Source organism: Echeneis naucrates, chromosome 1 (genome assembly GCF_900963305.1).
Source record: "Echeneis naucrates chromosome 1, fEcheNa1.1, whole genome shotgun sequence".
Lineage (NCBI taxonomy): Eukaryota > Metazoa > Chordata > Actinopteri > Carangiformes > Echeneidae > Echeneis > Echeneis naucrates.
In genome coordinates, this window is record NC_042511.1 from 8,072,384 (window position 1) to 8,088,124 (window position 15,741).

Consider the following 15,741-nt stretch of genomic DNA (forward strand, 5'->3'; position numbering starts at 1 on the left):
GGTTTTGCACAGAATAGGCGGCAACTCGATGAGACATTTATGCAAAACAATGCAACATGTAAGCACAATATAGACTGAAGATAATACATGTGTATTTTAAGATAGTGACCTTAAACAAAGGACAATATCATGTCGAATAACGGTCCCTATGCTTTTATTTAGAAAAAAAAAACAAAAAACAAAAAACAAAAACTGTTTGCACCACAACTGTGGGGGGACTGAGCACATTGGGCCCCTGCTGGTTGTGAGCAGAATGAAAATAACACTGTAAGATAGACTTTGCACATCGGATTTCTTCATCATTACAGCACATACAGCAGAGTACATCTGGCTGGACAACAAGGTGCATGTGACACTCAAAACAAGTCATTATTCATGGAGTGTTGTGCATGTATAATTACAGTGTCACAGTTATACAAACATGAATATTCATGAAAATTATACATGCTACTACAAACTGCTTATTGCTCTCACTCCTTTGCACTCCTGTGCATGCACCAGACACTGAATGACAAGCTGCATCTAATCACAGTTCCAAGCAGTCATTACACGCTGCAAACCTTACTGTAGGCAGGTAAAGGTTTGTAGCTACAACAGAAATACACAGTATGAATGTTTTATTTGGCTTGTTCAATAGGTCGTAGTCAAAGAGAAACCAGACAAGAGGAATGAGCTGCTGGAGAGAAGGTGAGGGTCTTCATCAGGGTGTGCTGAGGTACATCTGCAGGGCGGGGGTGAAGATGAGGATAGTTCCCAGTATTGACACTGTGAGGAAGGCCCAGAGGAAAATCCTGTCCAACACCTGAGCCACAAACTTCCAGTCTTGTACCACCTGTGAGGGAGAAAGGGTGAGAGAGGAAGAGGAGAGGAATAAACAGAGCGAGAGACAGGGACAAAAAGAAAAGAGAGAAAGTCCACAGATGTGAATCTGGGTCAGCCTCAAGACTTTTCTCTCACAGTGAAACCATAGTTCACTCAGGACACGACAGTGTCTGAAGAGCAAATGAGACATAAATCCGGAGGGATACTGTCCAAGTACGCAGCTGTAACAGCATGAAGTGCACTTAAACCCATTCACCCCACGCCCTCTGTCACCTCTCTGATGAAGTGTTCCTTTTTGATGTGACGGCTGATGTAGCGGACAGAATTTGTAGCTTTCTCCAGCATGGCCAGCCAGGCCTGGTTCTCATCCTCCTTCCCTCCGATGGGCCCCCTCCGCTGGCTGCCACTGTGCTCAGGAACCCCTCTCCTCCCTCCACCTCTGCGGGGCTTCAGCTCTGGGCTGCGCATCTCGATATCTGGAAAATGGTATCTGCAAACAACGGCAACTGTAACTGTTTAAAAAATGTCACATACGTGCTTTCTAAAACACTTGACTCTGTGGTATCTCTCCAACCTGTCAGTGTGGCCTCTCATGCACAACAGCCTGGGCAGTCTCTGAAGGAAGAGGCTCTTCACCCAGGGGGCCATGGGGTGGTAGGTTGCAGAGGAGCGGTGGTGGACATTGATGACAAAGACGGTAACGATGATGGAGAAGGTGACAAATATCATAATGAAGAGCAGATACTCTCCAATCAGTGGAATCACCTGAGACAGAAAGGACGGGTGTTCACTTTTCATAGTAGAAAATGTGAATTGATGTTAGAAATTGTCAGTTTGTGTCAATGATAGAAACAAAGCAGTTTCCTTTGCCTCAATAAAACAGCCCTCTTTAAAAAAAAACTAAAATTTGCAAGCCAACCCGGCCTGCCAGGTTAGTATGACATATTAAGGGTACATCAATGCAGAGGTCAGGCGACCATCCGGTGTTGGTTGGTGGTTTAATTCTTTTTGATGTGTGAAAATCTGAAAATGTCCTTGTCAAAAAATACTTTTCATTTTAGTAGATTTAATGTCAAATTACTTTTGATGTGCACATACAGTAAATGTCAGCTACTTTAAGAATTTCACTCCAGTATTATTCTAGTAGATGACATTCACTTTTACTTGAGCCACTTTCTAGTAAGGTAACTGTATTTTTACTTGTGTATGGCTTTTGGATACTTGATTTAAGACTGCCAGAGTTGATTTTAGGATTTACTTTGCCAGTGATGCAATGGTCTCAACCCAAACTTGCCCTCAGTCAGTGTCAGGTGTTGGCTCCTTCCTCATAAAGATGAAAGATATGACGGCTGGATGGATGGTTACCTTTTCAACAGCATGAATTGTAAGGTTGTAGCGGACTGTTTAGAGAAAAGTGAATACATTTTAGCGCTGTTTCTTTTTTAAACTCTTTCTCAAATGGGATACATCTGAAGTCAGAAGCCTGTTAATTGAGTTGACATTTAGTTTAAGCTGAAGGTCACTGACTAGGGCTCTAGGTCTCTGGTTGTGATCTGTGTTAATTGCAACATACTGCAATTAAGATTACAATGAGGATAAATGAACACAGGGAGATGTTGGGTAGCTTTAAAGCAGAATAGAAACTCTGATATGAAAATAGCTTTCAATTGAATAACCCTTAGGATGTACCTTTGAGGATGAAGGGATGATTTCTTCTATGACCAGAAGAAACACAGTGAGTGACACCAGCACAGATGTGGAAAGTGACAGCTTCTCTCCTTCGTCTGATGGTAAATAGAACACCAGCACAGTCAGAAAGGACAGGCCGAGGCAGGGGATGATGAGGAAGAGGGTGTAGAACAAGGGCAACCTCTTGAGGATGAAGGAGTAGGTGATAAAAGGGTACCAGTACACCCCATCCCTCCTGCTCCCCTTCACTCCCGTGGCGTTGAGGATCTCCCACTCGCCGTTATCGAAGAAGTCCTTACGGTCCACGTAGTGGTCCACCAGGACCAGGTCCACCATGTTTCCATCATAGGTCCAGGAGCCAAACTTCATGGAGCAGTTCTGTCGGTCGAAGGGGAAGAAGGTGACGTCCATGGTGCAGGAGGACTTGTAGCTGGCAGGTGGAGTCCATGTTATGGTACCATCCCAGCGCACAATGGCCTTGGTCATCAAAGAACCTTCGAAGCGACCGTCCGCACTGTAAATCAAGGGGAAAGGAGAAGGAAAAGAAATACAGGATGTGGACTAGAGAGTGGCAGAGATATCAATTAGGGAAGTCAATTTTATTTAGCGCTGCACAACTCACTTTTCATACAGGACGATGTCAGGCAGCCATATAGTCTCTGAGGGCACTCTAATGGATGTAATACCTCCATAGTCTTCTGGGTCCCACTTCAGCTTCACATCAATCCACTCCTACAAGAATAAATCCACAGAAAAGCATTTTGTGTTTAGTTGGGATGCAGGTGCAGCTTTTCCACTTCAGCACAACCGACAGCGACGGATTGTTGACTGCACACATCTAATGAGAACTTATGTCTGTTTTTCGTAGTCCTCAGTTTGCTTATTGCCACTATATGAACATCGTATTCAGTAAACAAGTTCAATTTAAGAAAGCCAAAAAAGAGGCTGCCGAAAGTGAAGTCCATGAAAGAGAAAAAAGTTTAAACAAAACTACTCATACAAAAAGGAAAACATAAAATAATAAAGAAGATACGATGAATCCGGCTTGAGTAAAACAGATAAAAGAGGATAGTAAATTTTACAGTTCAGCTGCAGAGGAAAAAAATATGATTCCATAAAATGCAATAAGGAAAGTTTTATACATGGATAGGAAGTGAAAGTCAGAGCAGAACAAGGTTAAATGCTGCTCTTCCCTGTTTAGTCAGCAAAGCTGGGCTAGTTGGCTTCAGATGTCTGGGTGCACTGAGGTACCGAGAGAAGCACCAATAAAAGAATTTATTTGAAAACTAAGAAACCAGAGCAAAGATATGACCCACTTCAGCCAGGGCTAGCGATGTCAATGATAGATCTACAGTATAGAGATCTATAGATCTCAAGAAGAGAAGAAAAGGAGAAGGTGAAGGAGAGGGATGTGCAACTATGATCAAGCACTGATTCTGAAAACACAGAGCAAATTGTTTCTGACCGCCCAAGGTCTGCCTTTATGAGGCAGTATGTATGGCTCCAGTAGTTTCAGCAGAAAACTGTAGGTGCATCAAAACCTAGGCCTCGCAGTGACCTTATAGGAGAGAACTCCTTGTTGATTGACTGATTATGGTTTTCACACTTCACTCTTTCCAATGGAATTATTAGCAATATTTTCACATGTACGAAAGTTTAGTATCTAAATGGATCATAGTAATCATAGTCATTCTCACACACCACAATTTAAACACCAGCTCTCCGTGAACTGTCTGGATAATGTTCATCTTTACCTGCCACAGCCAGACATTTGTTGTCATCAGCTGGTTCTTTTCATCCTGCAGGGAATAAAAGGGAAGACATTTGTGTTCAGTGTTTAGAAATCTCTGCAGCGCTTCCTGTGAGCGACAGAAGAGGCTAATGAAAAGGTGAGGAGCAATTCAAAAGCGAGAGACAAAAATTTGAGAGAGATGAAAGAAAGCACTTAAACTTAGTCAAAAGAAGATTTTTTTTTTTCTCACAGTGGTTTTAATTGCTTCTCTTGCTTGCCACAATGGAAAAAGACTGGAACAGCTCAGGGGTTAAGTGTCTTTGAGATAGATCTACACCACTTAATGAGAGGAAGGGAGAGATGTTGAAGCTGTTCCTCAATGACCACATTACTGCCAAAACGAATATATGTACTGTTGCTCCTTTTGGCAAAAATGAAGTGCTGATATAAGCTGGATGAAACAAGCAGAGAGAGACACAAGAGGGCAATGGAGAAGGAGTGAGAGAGAAATTTAGAAAGGTTTACATTGTGAACTAAAGGTCTTTGCAGGAAGATGCTCTAACAAATGTAAAAAAAAAAAAAAAAAAGTGGGATCAGTGTTGTGGTGTGTTTGCTTTCAGCATTGAAGCAAAGCTAATTGCAAAACTATCCACTGTGAATAACAATTAAGCTGAGAAGCTGAGTTTCTGTTGGGGTTGGTTTTTTTCATAAAAGTTATTTTCTGGCTTTATTTGACAAGAGAGCTTGAAAATTGGGGATAACATGCAGTCTTCACTTTACCAGCTACACTTTTTGTTTTTTAAATGTGAAAGTAGTTCAGTGAAGATACCACAAGATGGAACTATCCCAAATGCAATTTCTCCATCTCATCAACGCAAACGTTGGATGCTGATGCACACTAGTCAAGTTTTAATCCCTTGTGGTGTTGCGGTGAGCAGCTTTTGTGTGTGTGTGTGTGTGTGTGTGTGTGTGTGTGTGTGTGTGTGTACGTGTCCTCTAAATAATAAATGTGATCTGGTTCCACTCTGCCTGATGGCCACATTACATCCTCTGGCTGCTGCTATGAAAGACCACTTTGGACCTCTCCCTTAGCCACTCCTCCTCTCTCTTCCTGTCTTTTGCCCTTTAAATCCCTCGGCTCCTCACCCTCCTACTGATTTCTCTTCACACTTCTGTCTTTAGTGCAGCCTCTGTGATACAGTCCCTCTGTTAGACTCCCCTAACAAACATCCTCTCTTAGCTTCTTTGTATTTTACTCCTTCAACAGTAGTAGTGCTACTATTATGATGTTAAGCTTTATTTCTTCACCTCCTTCCTTCCTTCCTACCTTCTTCATGAGAAAAAATAACAACAAATCCTCATTAGAGTACAATACTAATACTACTTCATTACCCACATTCTGTCAGACAATTTTAATAACTTGCTGCGAGTTTCCCTAACAGCTTCATACAGATTTAAGAAAGTGAAGGTTTACTCTTCTGGAAGTATTAAAGCCACAGCGCCTGGCTCCAGCTTGCTCAACAGTGCTAAGGATGTAAATACCCTCTGACTAATATCAAAATGGTGCGTAATGTATGGCAAGGACACTGTGAGAGCAGTCATTGAGAACACTGAAGTCATGTGATTTAATAAGTCATTCAAGGCTTCAGCATGTCCACATAGATGAGTGAAGATGAGTTTGAAGACATCGGCATAAATGAACTGTTGTTGGAGAAACACATTACTCAGTATGTATTCTCTCTACAAAAAAAAGTCACATTACACTTGAACCAACCTGTGTGTGTGTGTGTGTGTGTGTGTGTGTGTGTGTGTGTGTGTGTGTGTCAGTGTGAGTGTGAGTGTGAGCGTCATGTCCTTACCACATCAACCAGCTGTGAGATCTTGAGTCCAAAGCGTACTGTGATGGTGTCATTGGCATGCTGAACAGGCCGAACCCACTTCTGGTAACCCCTGAAGAGGTTCCGCAATAAGGAATACTCCAACTCAGCTAGCGACACAAAGTCTTCCTGGGCTGGAGGGAAGAGCACAAGAGGCAGAAGTAATAATTTTGAGCATAAAACATCACTGTAGCTATGAATTAGTGCTGAGGCTTGTAAAGTAAAGCCAATTAATGTCACATTAAAGTTCCCAACTACTTTTGGATTGATGACATCACCAACTGTCTCCATTAAAGGTCAAAACCCTGATATATACTATAACATAAGACCAAGAAAAGCTGATGTAACATTTAACAGATACTGCATAATACTGGCCATGTCTTAGTTTAGAGTGCTCATATGGCCAAAGTGTTGGACAAGCAGAAGTTCTGATTTGACAGATGCATTAAATTATGAATTAAGGGACCACAAAAGTGGCAATAATTCACACTGAGTGGAACATAAATGTCTGAATAAAACTTCCTGATCACCCATTCTGAAGTTTTTGATGGCATCTAACACATCACTATCTGACACATGCAGGGCAGGAAAACAGGGAAAGGTCAGGAAGTCACAATGTCATTAGGAAACTTTGACTGGCTACGCAATCTTTTGTTCCAAACTATCTAGTGGTTTGGAACTAGGATCTAGTCATCTTTGGATCTAGTCACCCTCACTGTGACCTGGAATGTATGGCAAGTTACATGTAATATTCATGTGCACAGATGCGCAGACAGATGTGCGCATAAATGTTGTCTTCTTCCCAGCCTGACATGATTTTAAAAACGAATCAAGTCATGCATGAACTAAGTGAATCACCTCTCCAGAGTCTCAAAATAAAGTGGATGAAAAACTTAAGTCAGGGCTGCAAACACACACACACACACACACAGTCAACCCTGACCTGACAGCTGGTCATGCCCAAGCGAATGCATCTCATCTCCCAGGGCTGACAAAATGATCATGTTGACATGATCACCTGAGACAGAACAATGGCCAGGGGAGATGAGCTGAGCTCAGAACGATTTGTGCAGCCAGGCACAAGACATAATAGTCAGTTAAAGAGTGACGTTCGCACTGAACACGAGATGGTACGATGGAGGAGAAGAAGGAAGAGCGCCTTCACTTCAACAGCCACTGTTCAGGGGCTGACAGCTGGGAGATATCAGGTCTCTGTGGCAGAAAAATATAGAACATGTTACATTTTACAGAATAAATAAAGTGTATAATGTGTAATCCAGTTTTGTTGGAATGTAGGGAAAACCCAGGGACCATAAAGGAGCACCTTGCTTTCCGAAAACACAGTATAGTCTCTTGACTTCTCACTGTTGAAGGACTTTAATGACTCTCCTGATAACTGTCCTTCAGCAAGACACCCTTCTCTGCTACTCACTGTGAAACTAAGATGAAGATGACAGTGGTCTCCGCTGGATGCTCAGAGCAATCTGTGGTATATGGAGTTAAGCTGCTCTCATTGAAACTGAGTGGCTCTATCAGCTCAGGGCGTTTGTCCCCATAAGAGGGAGATATTTGGCACTGCCAGTGGTGGTGTTGCAGCTGAGGCTGATAGACAGAAAGGAAATTTCAAATCAACAGCCTCTCAAACAAGGGGAATGGAGCAGAAGAGTGGAAAGAGCTGATAAGGGAAGGAGAGAGTGACCCCCGAGCAATTCCCTCCAGTGTCTGAGAACGGGAGGAAGGGAAGAGGTTGCGTCTGAAGGAGAAGTTAACTCAGGCAGAGGGAATGAGACCAGACAGCACAACCGATAGGAGCGAAAACAAATTCACATTTCAATCTGTACTAGGAATAAAATTCCCTAACATCCTCCCTGCTACATACATCAGCTTCACATTTACGCTGCTACGGCAGATAGAAACCTTATTTCTCAGGCTAAAAGCACGAGGGATACACCACAGGGACAGACAAGGTAATGATAGAACAACAGTTTCATTTTCTTTCTTTGTGTTGGTTTGTCTTTCTAGATTAAGATGGCCTCAGTTTTCATTATCTGTAAAGGTGACAATCCCATATTTTCTCATTTGGTTATTTGTTGGATTTGTTAAGGTTAGGCCCAATTGTCAATTTGTTTTTTGTGCTATTATTATTATTATTATTATTATTGTCATTACTCTCAAGGTCAAAAAATTCAATGATATACAACATATAAGTCTGTCTTGCAATTCTTTCTACTAAGCTAACCCTAACCCGAACTAAGGTCAATCTCAATCCAACTAATCGCGAGGAATGGGTTGTAAACCTTAGTCACGTGCACGGAACATGTCAGGAGGAGGACGGGTCAACAAAATACAGCACCCAGATGCAGGAAACCTCATGTTCTTTCTTTCTTATCCATGAGCGTTTGGAAAACTCAACCGCATCATTATTTTTGTAGCCACAAAGACGAAGGCCATCTCATGCATCATGATGATGGTTCTGGGTTTTAAGCCATGACCATCACCATGGTGACAAAGGTGGGTATGCTGCTCTCTGGGGAGTGTGCACGTTTGATATTGTCACCATGTGAGCTGCAGGTGCAGCTGCCACTATAGGTAACACATCAAAGGACACCTCAACGGTTCATATTAGACGACTGGGAAAAAAAAAGGCCGCTTCAGGCCTTGAACACACAGTTAGCCAATTACTAGTTGCTGAATTTGGTCAATCCATGGAACTTGAACGATCACCAGCTTTATGTTTCAAAGATTGTCGATTTTCTATCATGGTCATATGGTATAACAATGTTGGACTCACATTTCTTGATTAAAATTGCAGTCTTAGCAGGGGAATTATTTTATTCCGTGCATCCCTCCTTAGCCAAACCTGACACTCACATTAGCATTATTTTTGCCTTTCCTCAGTCTCCTCCTGCTTCCTTTTGAGTTTGTTTGGAATCTGAACAGCATTCGCCTTTTTCAGATTACCTCCCATTGCATCAGATACACTGTATGGAGCTCAGTTAGTAATCGGAAATCAGAGGACGCCCGCTGAATCTACCATCTCTCCTTCAGACAGGAAGCAGATCTGCCTCAAAATCCTCATCAACAAGAAAACAGGAGCCAAATATGGTGGGGGTGGATTCTTCTACATTAACCTGCTGCCTCAGCCTCCAGAGGCTGAGAGACGTGTGTGTGTGCGTGTGTGTGTGTGTGTGTGTGTGTGGTTAAGGTTAAGAGTATTGACTAACATGCCCAGTCTGATGACTAGGGGGAGGGCTGGGTTTGAATCACTGTGAGGAAATCATGATGCATTAGTGTGTGTCTGTGTGTTTGCAACAATGCGTATGCCTTCACTGTCTATATGGACGGCATAAGAAGATGGAGAATGGCTGAGTGCGAGCTGTGCGTGTGATCACGAGCGTGAAAAAGAAGTTACTGTTTGTGGGTGTTTAATAGAGACACAAGGGGGCAACCCAGCATCAAAATACCCTGCCTCAATCCGAACCCCCCCCCCCTCGCATTGTGGGCGACACAATGGTATGATCACTTTGACACCCCACCATCTGTTAACTGTGCAACCACATTGGGATGTACCACTGAGAGGGGTAATAGGATGGCAGGGAAAACAAAGGGGAGCCGTTTTTTTTTTTTTTTTTTCTTTGTAGTGTAACTTTGTGTTTGTTCCTCACTTTCTGCTGAGAGGCTCACACACACCCTTGGTAGGCGGGACATTTTCAGATGCAGGAAACACGAGACACAAAGGAACAGAAAAATCTGCCCACAATGCAACAGGAAGGGAGCCCAATGGTGACCTTCCACAGTGGTGGACCCCATCAGTCATAATACCCTTGAAGATTGTAGGGGAGACCAGGGACTGTTGTAACACAGGATGGTTGTCGCACCTTGAATTTCTCCAATCAGAAAAAAGCTGTGGTGCTTACACTCACTGTGCACATTTCCCTGTTACACTGTCTTCTTGTTATCATTAAAGGAGCTACATTTGAACCAGAAAAATTTAAGGCCAAAAGTGTTTTTTAAGGTGAAATATTTAGCTTTACTGTTGGATGTATGTTTTTGGATACTGTCCTGAGACCAAATGTCTAAGAATCCAAACGAGTATTGCCAGAATGCTCTGTGGGCTAAAAATAGAAATGACTAATATGTGTCAAACTGGCTGTCAGGCGAGTACCGATGGGGTGAAAACACATGCGGTCATTGTAGCGTCGTCGTCGACTTTTATTCTAATTCTTTCATTGTACATAGCAGAGATCTTCAAGATAAATCATTACCTTTTTCTTCCTCTGTGTTGCTTGGTCACCAAATATCACACCAAAGCTTTATGAGCTCATTGTTTACTCAACCAACTGTTTGATGTCTTCACAGGATTTTTTTTTCCCCCTCTGGCGCTGATGCACAAGAAATCTGTCACATCAAACAAGAGAGGCAGTAACTCAGATAAATGTTCAGCACAGTTTGGCACGTTTCTCTCTCGCGCCAGCTCTTGTTCATTATTCTAAAAAAAAATAATAATAATAATAATAATAAAAAAAGAGAATAAGGACAATATTTGATAATGTATTAGGCCTACATACACTAGATTACATGTTAAATTAATGATAACCAGTTGCATGCTAAAGGTCAATAAAACGTGTTTGTTTACAGAATATCAGAAAGAGTAAGACAGTGGAGTCCCCTTTCCTTTGCTGGGGAGGGCTTCAGATTAAATAAAAGGACAAATCTGTCAAAGAAAGGGCCAGATGCTGTGGCAACAGTCACAATAAGAGGACTGATAAATAATATTTTTCATTTGGAGTATTTCATGGATTAATGATGTGTATTTTAGACATTTCACGACCTGCGCGCTGTGATCGTTGTAACATTGGAGTGACAACTTGTGCATATTTCACAAATCCACTGAAATACATTGTTTCAGCAAGTGGCACGTGGAACTGGCTGTTCCAGTGTAAAAATCAGAAAAAGTGTTTCCCCCTGCACATGCCCACACACCTTGGTTCACACAAAGACAAACACACCGATGATCATATGACTACAGGTGACCCCAAGCGTGTCATATAAACTGCTCTGAACCTACACATGTACAACACACCAAAGCCTCACTGTGGGATGAACTACTTCCTGCTTAAGCAAACAGTGCTTAAGGAAACCGGAGTGATGGGAGGATTATTTCTGAGAAAACACGCTCACCATCCCTGCCTGGTGTATGGAGTTGGAGGCAAACAGTCTCAGACATGAACCTGTACGTCAAAAGTCGTTTTGGAGTGAAGATTAGTTTAATATGTGCTCCCTCTTGGATTTAAGTGTGGACTGACACTGCAGGAGCCATTTGGTCATTGAAGGTGAATTAATTATCTTTATCAACTCATCTCAGCAGTCTCTCTCCATCTCCAGGTCCCTCACTCACACACACAGTACTGTAACCTACAGCATGTGCTGCCAAGAGCCTCTCCATGTCAGAACTGATGTCAACACACACACACACACACACACACACACCACTGAAGCACAATAATGTCCTTCTTCACTTTCACAACAAAGCCTGTGAGACAAACGTGAGTCGCAGCTGTATTACGTGAGGGATTTCTCCTCTCCTTTATTAAATGCCGTTTTGTCCCTCATGTCTCTCCTGGATCGGGCTTCTGGCTCCAGCTTGTCCTCCAGCTGATAAATCACCGATGTGCTCCTCTCACCTGACCCCGCTGCCTCACACGCCATTCAAAGCGCAACCACCGCTGGATTCAGCCCTCAGCCAGGCGCCTGCCTATCAGTTTAACTCTGCAGGACGGTTCCTTACCTTCCGTGGCCGTCTTCCCGAGGACCAGGCACAGCCACAACGCCGCGACCGCAAACTTCATTCTGTGCTCTCTGACGGCCGACGAATCCGATGGATCGGATCAGATCACAGCTCAGTCAGCTCTGCAGTCTGCATCTCTCCGGTCGGGACCTCCGCCGGATCTCTGACCTGGAGCTGGAGGGGGGAGGAAGCCGCGCGTCGGTGCAGCTCCCTCACCCTGTGGAGCGGCTGATTCCTCCCTTCCTCCGGTTCTGTCTCTTCTCCAGTGTGTGTGTGTGCGTGTGCGTGTGCAGAGATGCTGCCGGAGCAGTGGAACTGAGGGCGGGAGGGAGGAGGGCCGGCCCGTCAGGGGATGGAGGGACGACCGCCTGGGGGAGGACAGGGGTGGATTCATAAATCAGGAGATAAATAAATAAATGCTGCTCGGAATTCCGCCAAGCTACAAACTCAGGTGTTGTTTAAACAGCCCACTTTTACACGCATGGCTTGTTTAAAATAAAGTTATAACTATGATTTCATTACAGAAGAATTTCATATCAGGACAAACATCAGATTTCACTCGCGCACTGTCTCATGAATTAAGGTCAGTGTCATTTTGAATCCCACCTGTTCGTGAGAAACAGACAGTGTAAAGCATGAAGAGATCTGTTACCACACAACAATGACAGTATGGATGACTCAGCAAAATTCCTTATAATTATCAATGCCAATGATTTTCATGTCACTTATAAAATTCAGACAATTTTCTGTTGGCATCCATGGCTCTAATAACAGGAAGTAAAGGCTGACCTTCTCACAAGTAAACTATGATTAGCTAAAACTGTTGAATATAGTAAGAAGTCATAGTTACAGTTAATGAAAGCACAAAATCATGAAGCAAAGTGTATTCTGGGTAGTCAGACTCCCGAGACCACACTTATTATATTATATATTAGAGGCCTCTAGCTCCTTTCACTCTAAAATTCATCTAGCTCCGACCAGAACAGAACGTCATTCACATAAAAACACGTTGAGAGCTTTGTGTAATGATGTAAGTCCAGGCTTGACTTAGAGTTCAACTGTAAATCTTGAAGTGGCTTAAATCGGTGGACAGAAGTGCTATAATGGCTTCACACCTGAACATGGCTGACAACTGAAATCAGCCACAAATGTGTCCTCATCCTTGAGTCCAGATAAAGTTACTGCACCAAAGTTCACATGAAGAGAAAAAGACACTACGCATTAAACAACTTTGCTGACTGAGTAACACTCACAGACATCATGAAGCACTTTAGTTTATGATGAATGGCTCCGTCGACTTTTAAGGAGCAGTTACCTGTAAGCTTCCTCTCAGAGGACCATCACACTGTTTTATAGGCAGTGAGTCTGCAAATTATCATAAATCAACACAGAGTGCAATTTGATGCTGCGTGCATTCAGCTGCACACTGACTCTCACTTATGCATGCCATGCTGCGCCCTGTCACGAAACACCATACAGTCCCGTAGTCATGCTATAGACTGTGGGCGAGGCCGAAAGCACAAACGGTTTCATGCGAAAGTGAATCCTGATGCTAATATGATGAGGACACCGATCAGTGGAGTGAAAAGAGGATCCCAGATGACTGGAAGAATTAACTTTGCCACATCACATCCTGACACCAAATCTGATTAAAGCCCCTAATGTACGTGGGGATCACAGACGCTGATTAGAGCCTGATTTCCAGTGCAAGTGAAGGCACAACGCTGGAGGTGCTTGTGCTATTATTTTATGTATGTTGTTACTCCAAAGCTATCATCTTTCGCTGACAAAAGGCAAAGTGGTGAAGGCGAGCGCTCACCATAGCACCGTTTATCTAATTACCTGCTGTACAAGCCGAGCAGATGAGGCAATCTGGCCATCGATCGTGCACAGAGTTTCCACACGGTGTGGAAATTTAGAAATTCGCATCTCCTCTATATCGATCCAGACCTATTACCTGTTGATGTTGGCGTGCTAGAGAGAAGATAGGACCCACGTGAAGATAATCAGACTTTCCGAGAGGCTTAGCAGTTTCATTTTCCTCATGCACGATAAAGTGCATTATGTTTCACTGTGTAAAAGGCAACTGAGAGAGAACAGATAGAATGTGATGAGTGGGGAGATTCATGGAGGCGCAAAGGGCCAAGAGCCAGACTTCTGACAGGGAGCAGGGAGCTCAGATTTATTTGCATTGTGTCATTTATTCAGGCAATCAAATAAACAGTTGGTTGACTAATAAACAACTCATGGCAAGCGGGTGAAGGAGATGGACTCCTTCTCCTGATTAAGTTTGAGCTAACAGCATCTGGAAGAAGAACTGCAAGGTGAATCATTCTGCACCCACGCACAAACGAGCACTCGCACACACTTACACACAAGCGCATGGGCTTGAACGGTTCACTCATAATCGACATGAGCACCCATGGATATCACGTGCTTGGAAATCTGCCACTTGGCTTTGTCTGTCTTATTTAACGCTGTAATACTGGGACACCTGATCACTGTTGTGTTGGTGCCAAGGTTTATCCGAGGGGGGGGGGGGGGGGTCCAACATACCACAATCACATACATAATAATCAAGTAGGCACATCCTCCCTGAGTATCTAACCAAGCCAAACAAATTATTGTTCTTATTCCACTTCCAGTCCATGTTAATTCAGAAAATGAGTTCAACTTTAGGTCATCAACAGAGGGGGGAGGTTGATGAAACCAATCTGCGTTTTAATTATGAAAAGCTCCATCATTTTTTTTCTTGGCAAAATTTCTGAGAATTTTGGAGCAAAGGAATGAGTTCTTGCTTTCTTTGTCCTACTTCATTATAGCTTTTCATCAGGCTGCTTCCTGCTCCTTTTCTTCTGTTCTGAATGGGGGGTTAAGTGTAGCAGATAGCACCATGGGAAACATATTTTGCATTTGTGTGATTTTCCAGAATAATGTATTTGTCCCTGACCTCAGAAATGGGTACAGAGACACAGTATTGTGATGTTGGATTATTCAGTCACTGCGGAATCATTGCTGCCCTTTAATCCAACCAGACGAGAGCTCGATGCCAAGCCATAAAGGCATTTACACCTGACTGCCTACACAAACACACACAGAGAAACATAACAAACAAACAAATGTCTCCATACTCTTTTATCAAACATCGGGTTTTATCCCCCACCATTAAACTGTCATGCTTCAGTGTGTGTTCAGTGACCTTTTCAATCCAAACAGTAGGAGCAAGGTAAGCTGAGATCAGAATGGAAGTATTTGCAGTAGCTGTGCACATACACACCGTTGGGTGTGTGTGTTCCTTTGCATCTACGTCAATGAGGAATAGGGCTTTTAATCATTTTTAGTGATCCTTCTTTAAAGGTCAGGATTGAGTTACTCTAAGTCAGTATTTATTTTTTGTAAGGTGCAGAGAAACGTCACCATGCACATTGAGGCCTGATAGCTCTTAGACTGACCTTATACATTTAAGCAGGAGCACATAGGCAGCTAAATTTGTTACACGATTTAGAAAAGTGTGACGTGACTGTGAGCTCTGCTGCAGATGCAGATGCTCTGCTAATATCTGAGTCTTCCTCTGCTGCCATTTGCCAAAACGACATGATGTCCCATTATGTTCATTATGCTTTGAACCGCTAAGTTCCTATTTTTAATTCATAAGGCAAACATTGTCACTTTCAGATGTTTACTGACATTCTGTTGACATCAGGAAAAACGCCATAGAGACAGACATGTTTTCATGTCTTTGCTCGGGCTTTGCTCTGCACTGTTTCCATACAACCGCTCCAGTGCAGGTGAGTGACCATTGTTTTCAGCTCCCAGGAGAATGGAGCCTAACC

At 43.0% G+C, this 15,741-nt stretch overlaps 1 protein-coding gene across 3 annotated transcripts; it reads right to left on the reverse strand.

The window, feature by feature from the left end:
- Nucleotides 1-240: 240 nt before the first annotated feature.
- LOC115040397 (neuronal acetylcholine receptor subunit non-alpha-3) lies at nt 241-11,965 on the reverse strand. 3 transcript variants are annotated; one of them, XM_029497377.1, is made up of 8 exons: nt 11,909-11,965; nt 6,103-6,254; nt 4,266-4,310; nt 3,134-3,243; nt 2,512-3,025; nt 1,397-1,587; nt 1,096-1,312; nt 241-832 (listed from the first exon to the last, which is right to left on the reverse strand). In XM_029497377.1, the coding sequence occupies exons 3-8, from the start codon at nt 4,290-4,292 to the stop codon at nt 701-703; spliced, it is 1,191 nt and encodes a 396-aa protein (XP_029353237.1). In that variant the 5' UTR covers nt 4,293-4,310; nt 6,103-6,254; nt 11,909-11,965; the 3' UTR covers nt 241-700. The 3 variants fall into 3 exon arrangements, with proteins under 3 accessions (XP_029353237.1, XP_029353239.1, XP_029353238.1); XM_029497379.1 differs by lacking the exon at nt 11,909-11,965 and adding an exon at nt 10,386-10,508; XM_029497378.1 differs by lacking the exon at nt 11,909-11,965 and having other exon boundaries at nt 1,096-1,233; nt 1,378-1,587; nt 6,103-6,219.
- Nucleotides 11,966-15,741: the final 3,776 nt, after the last annotated feature.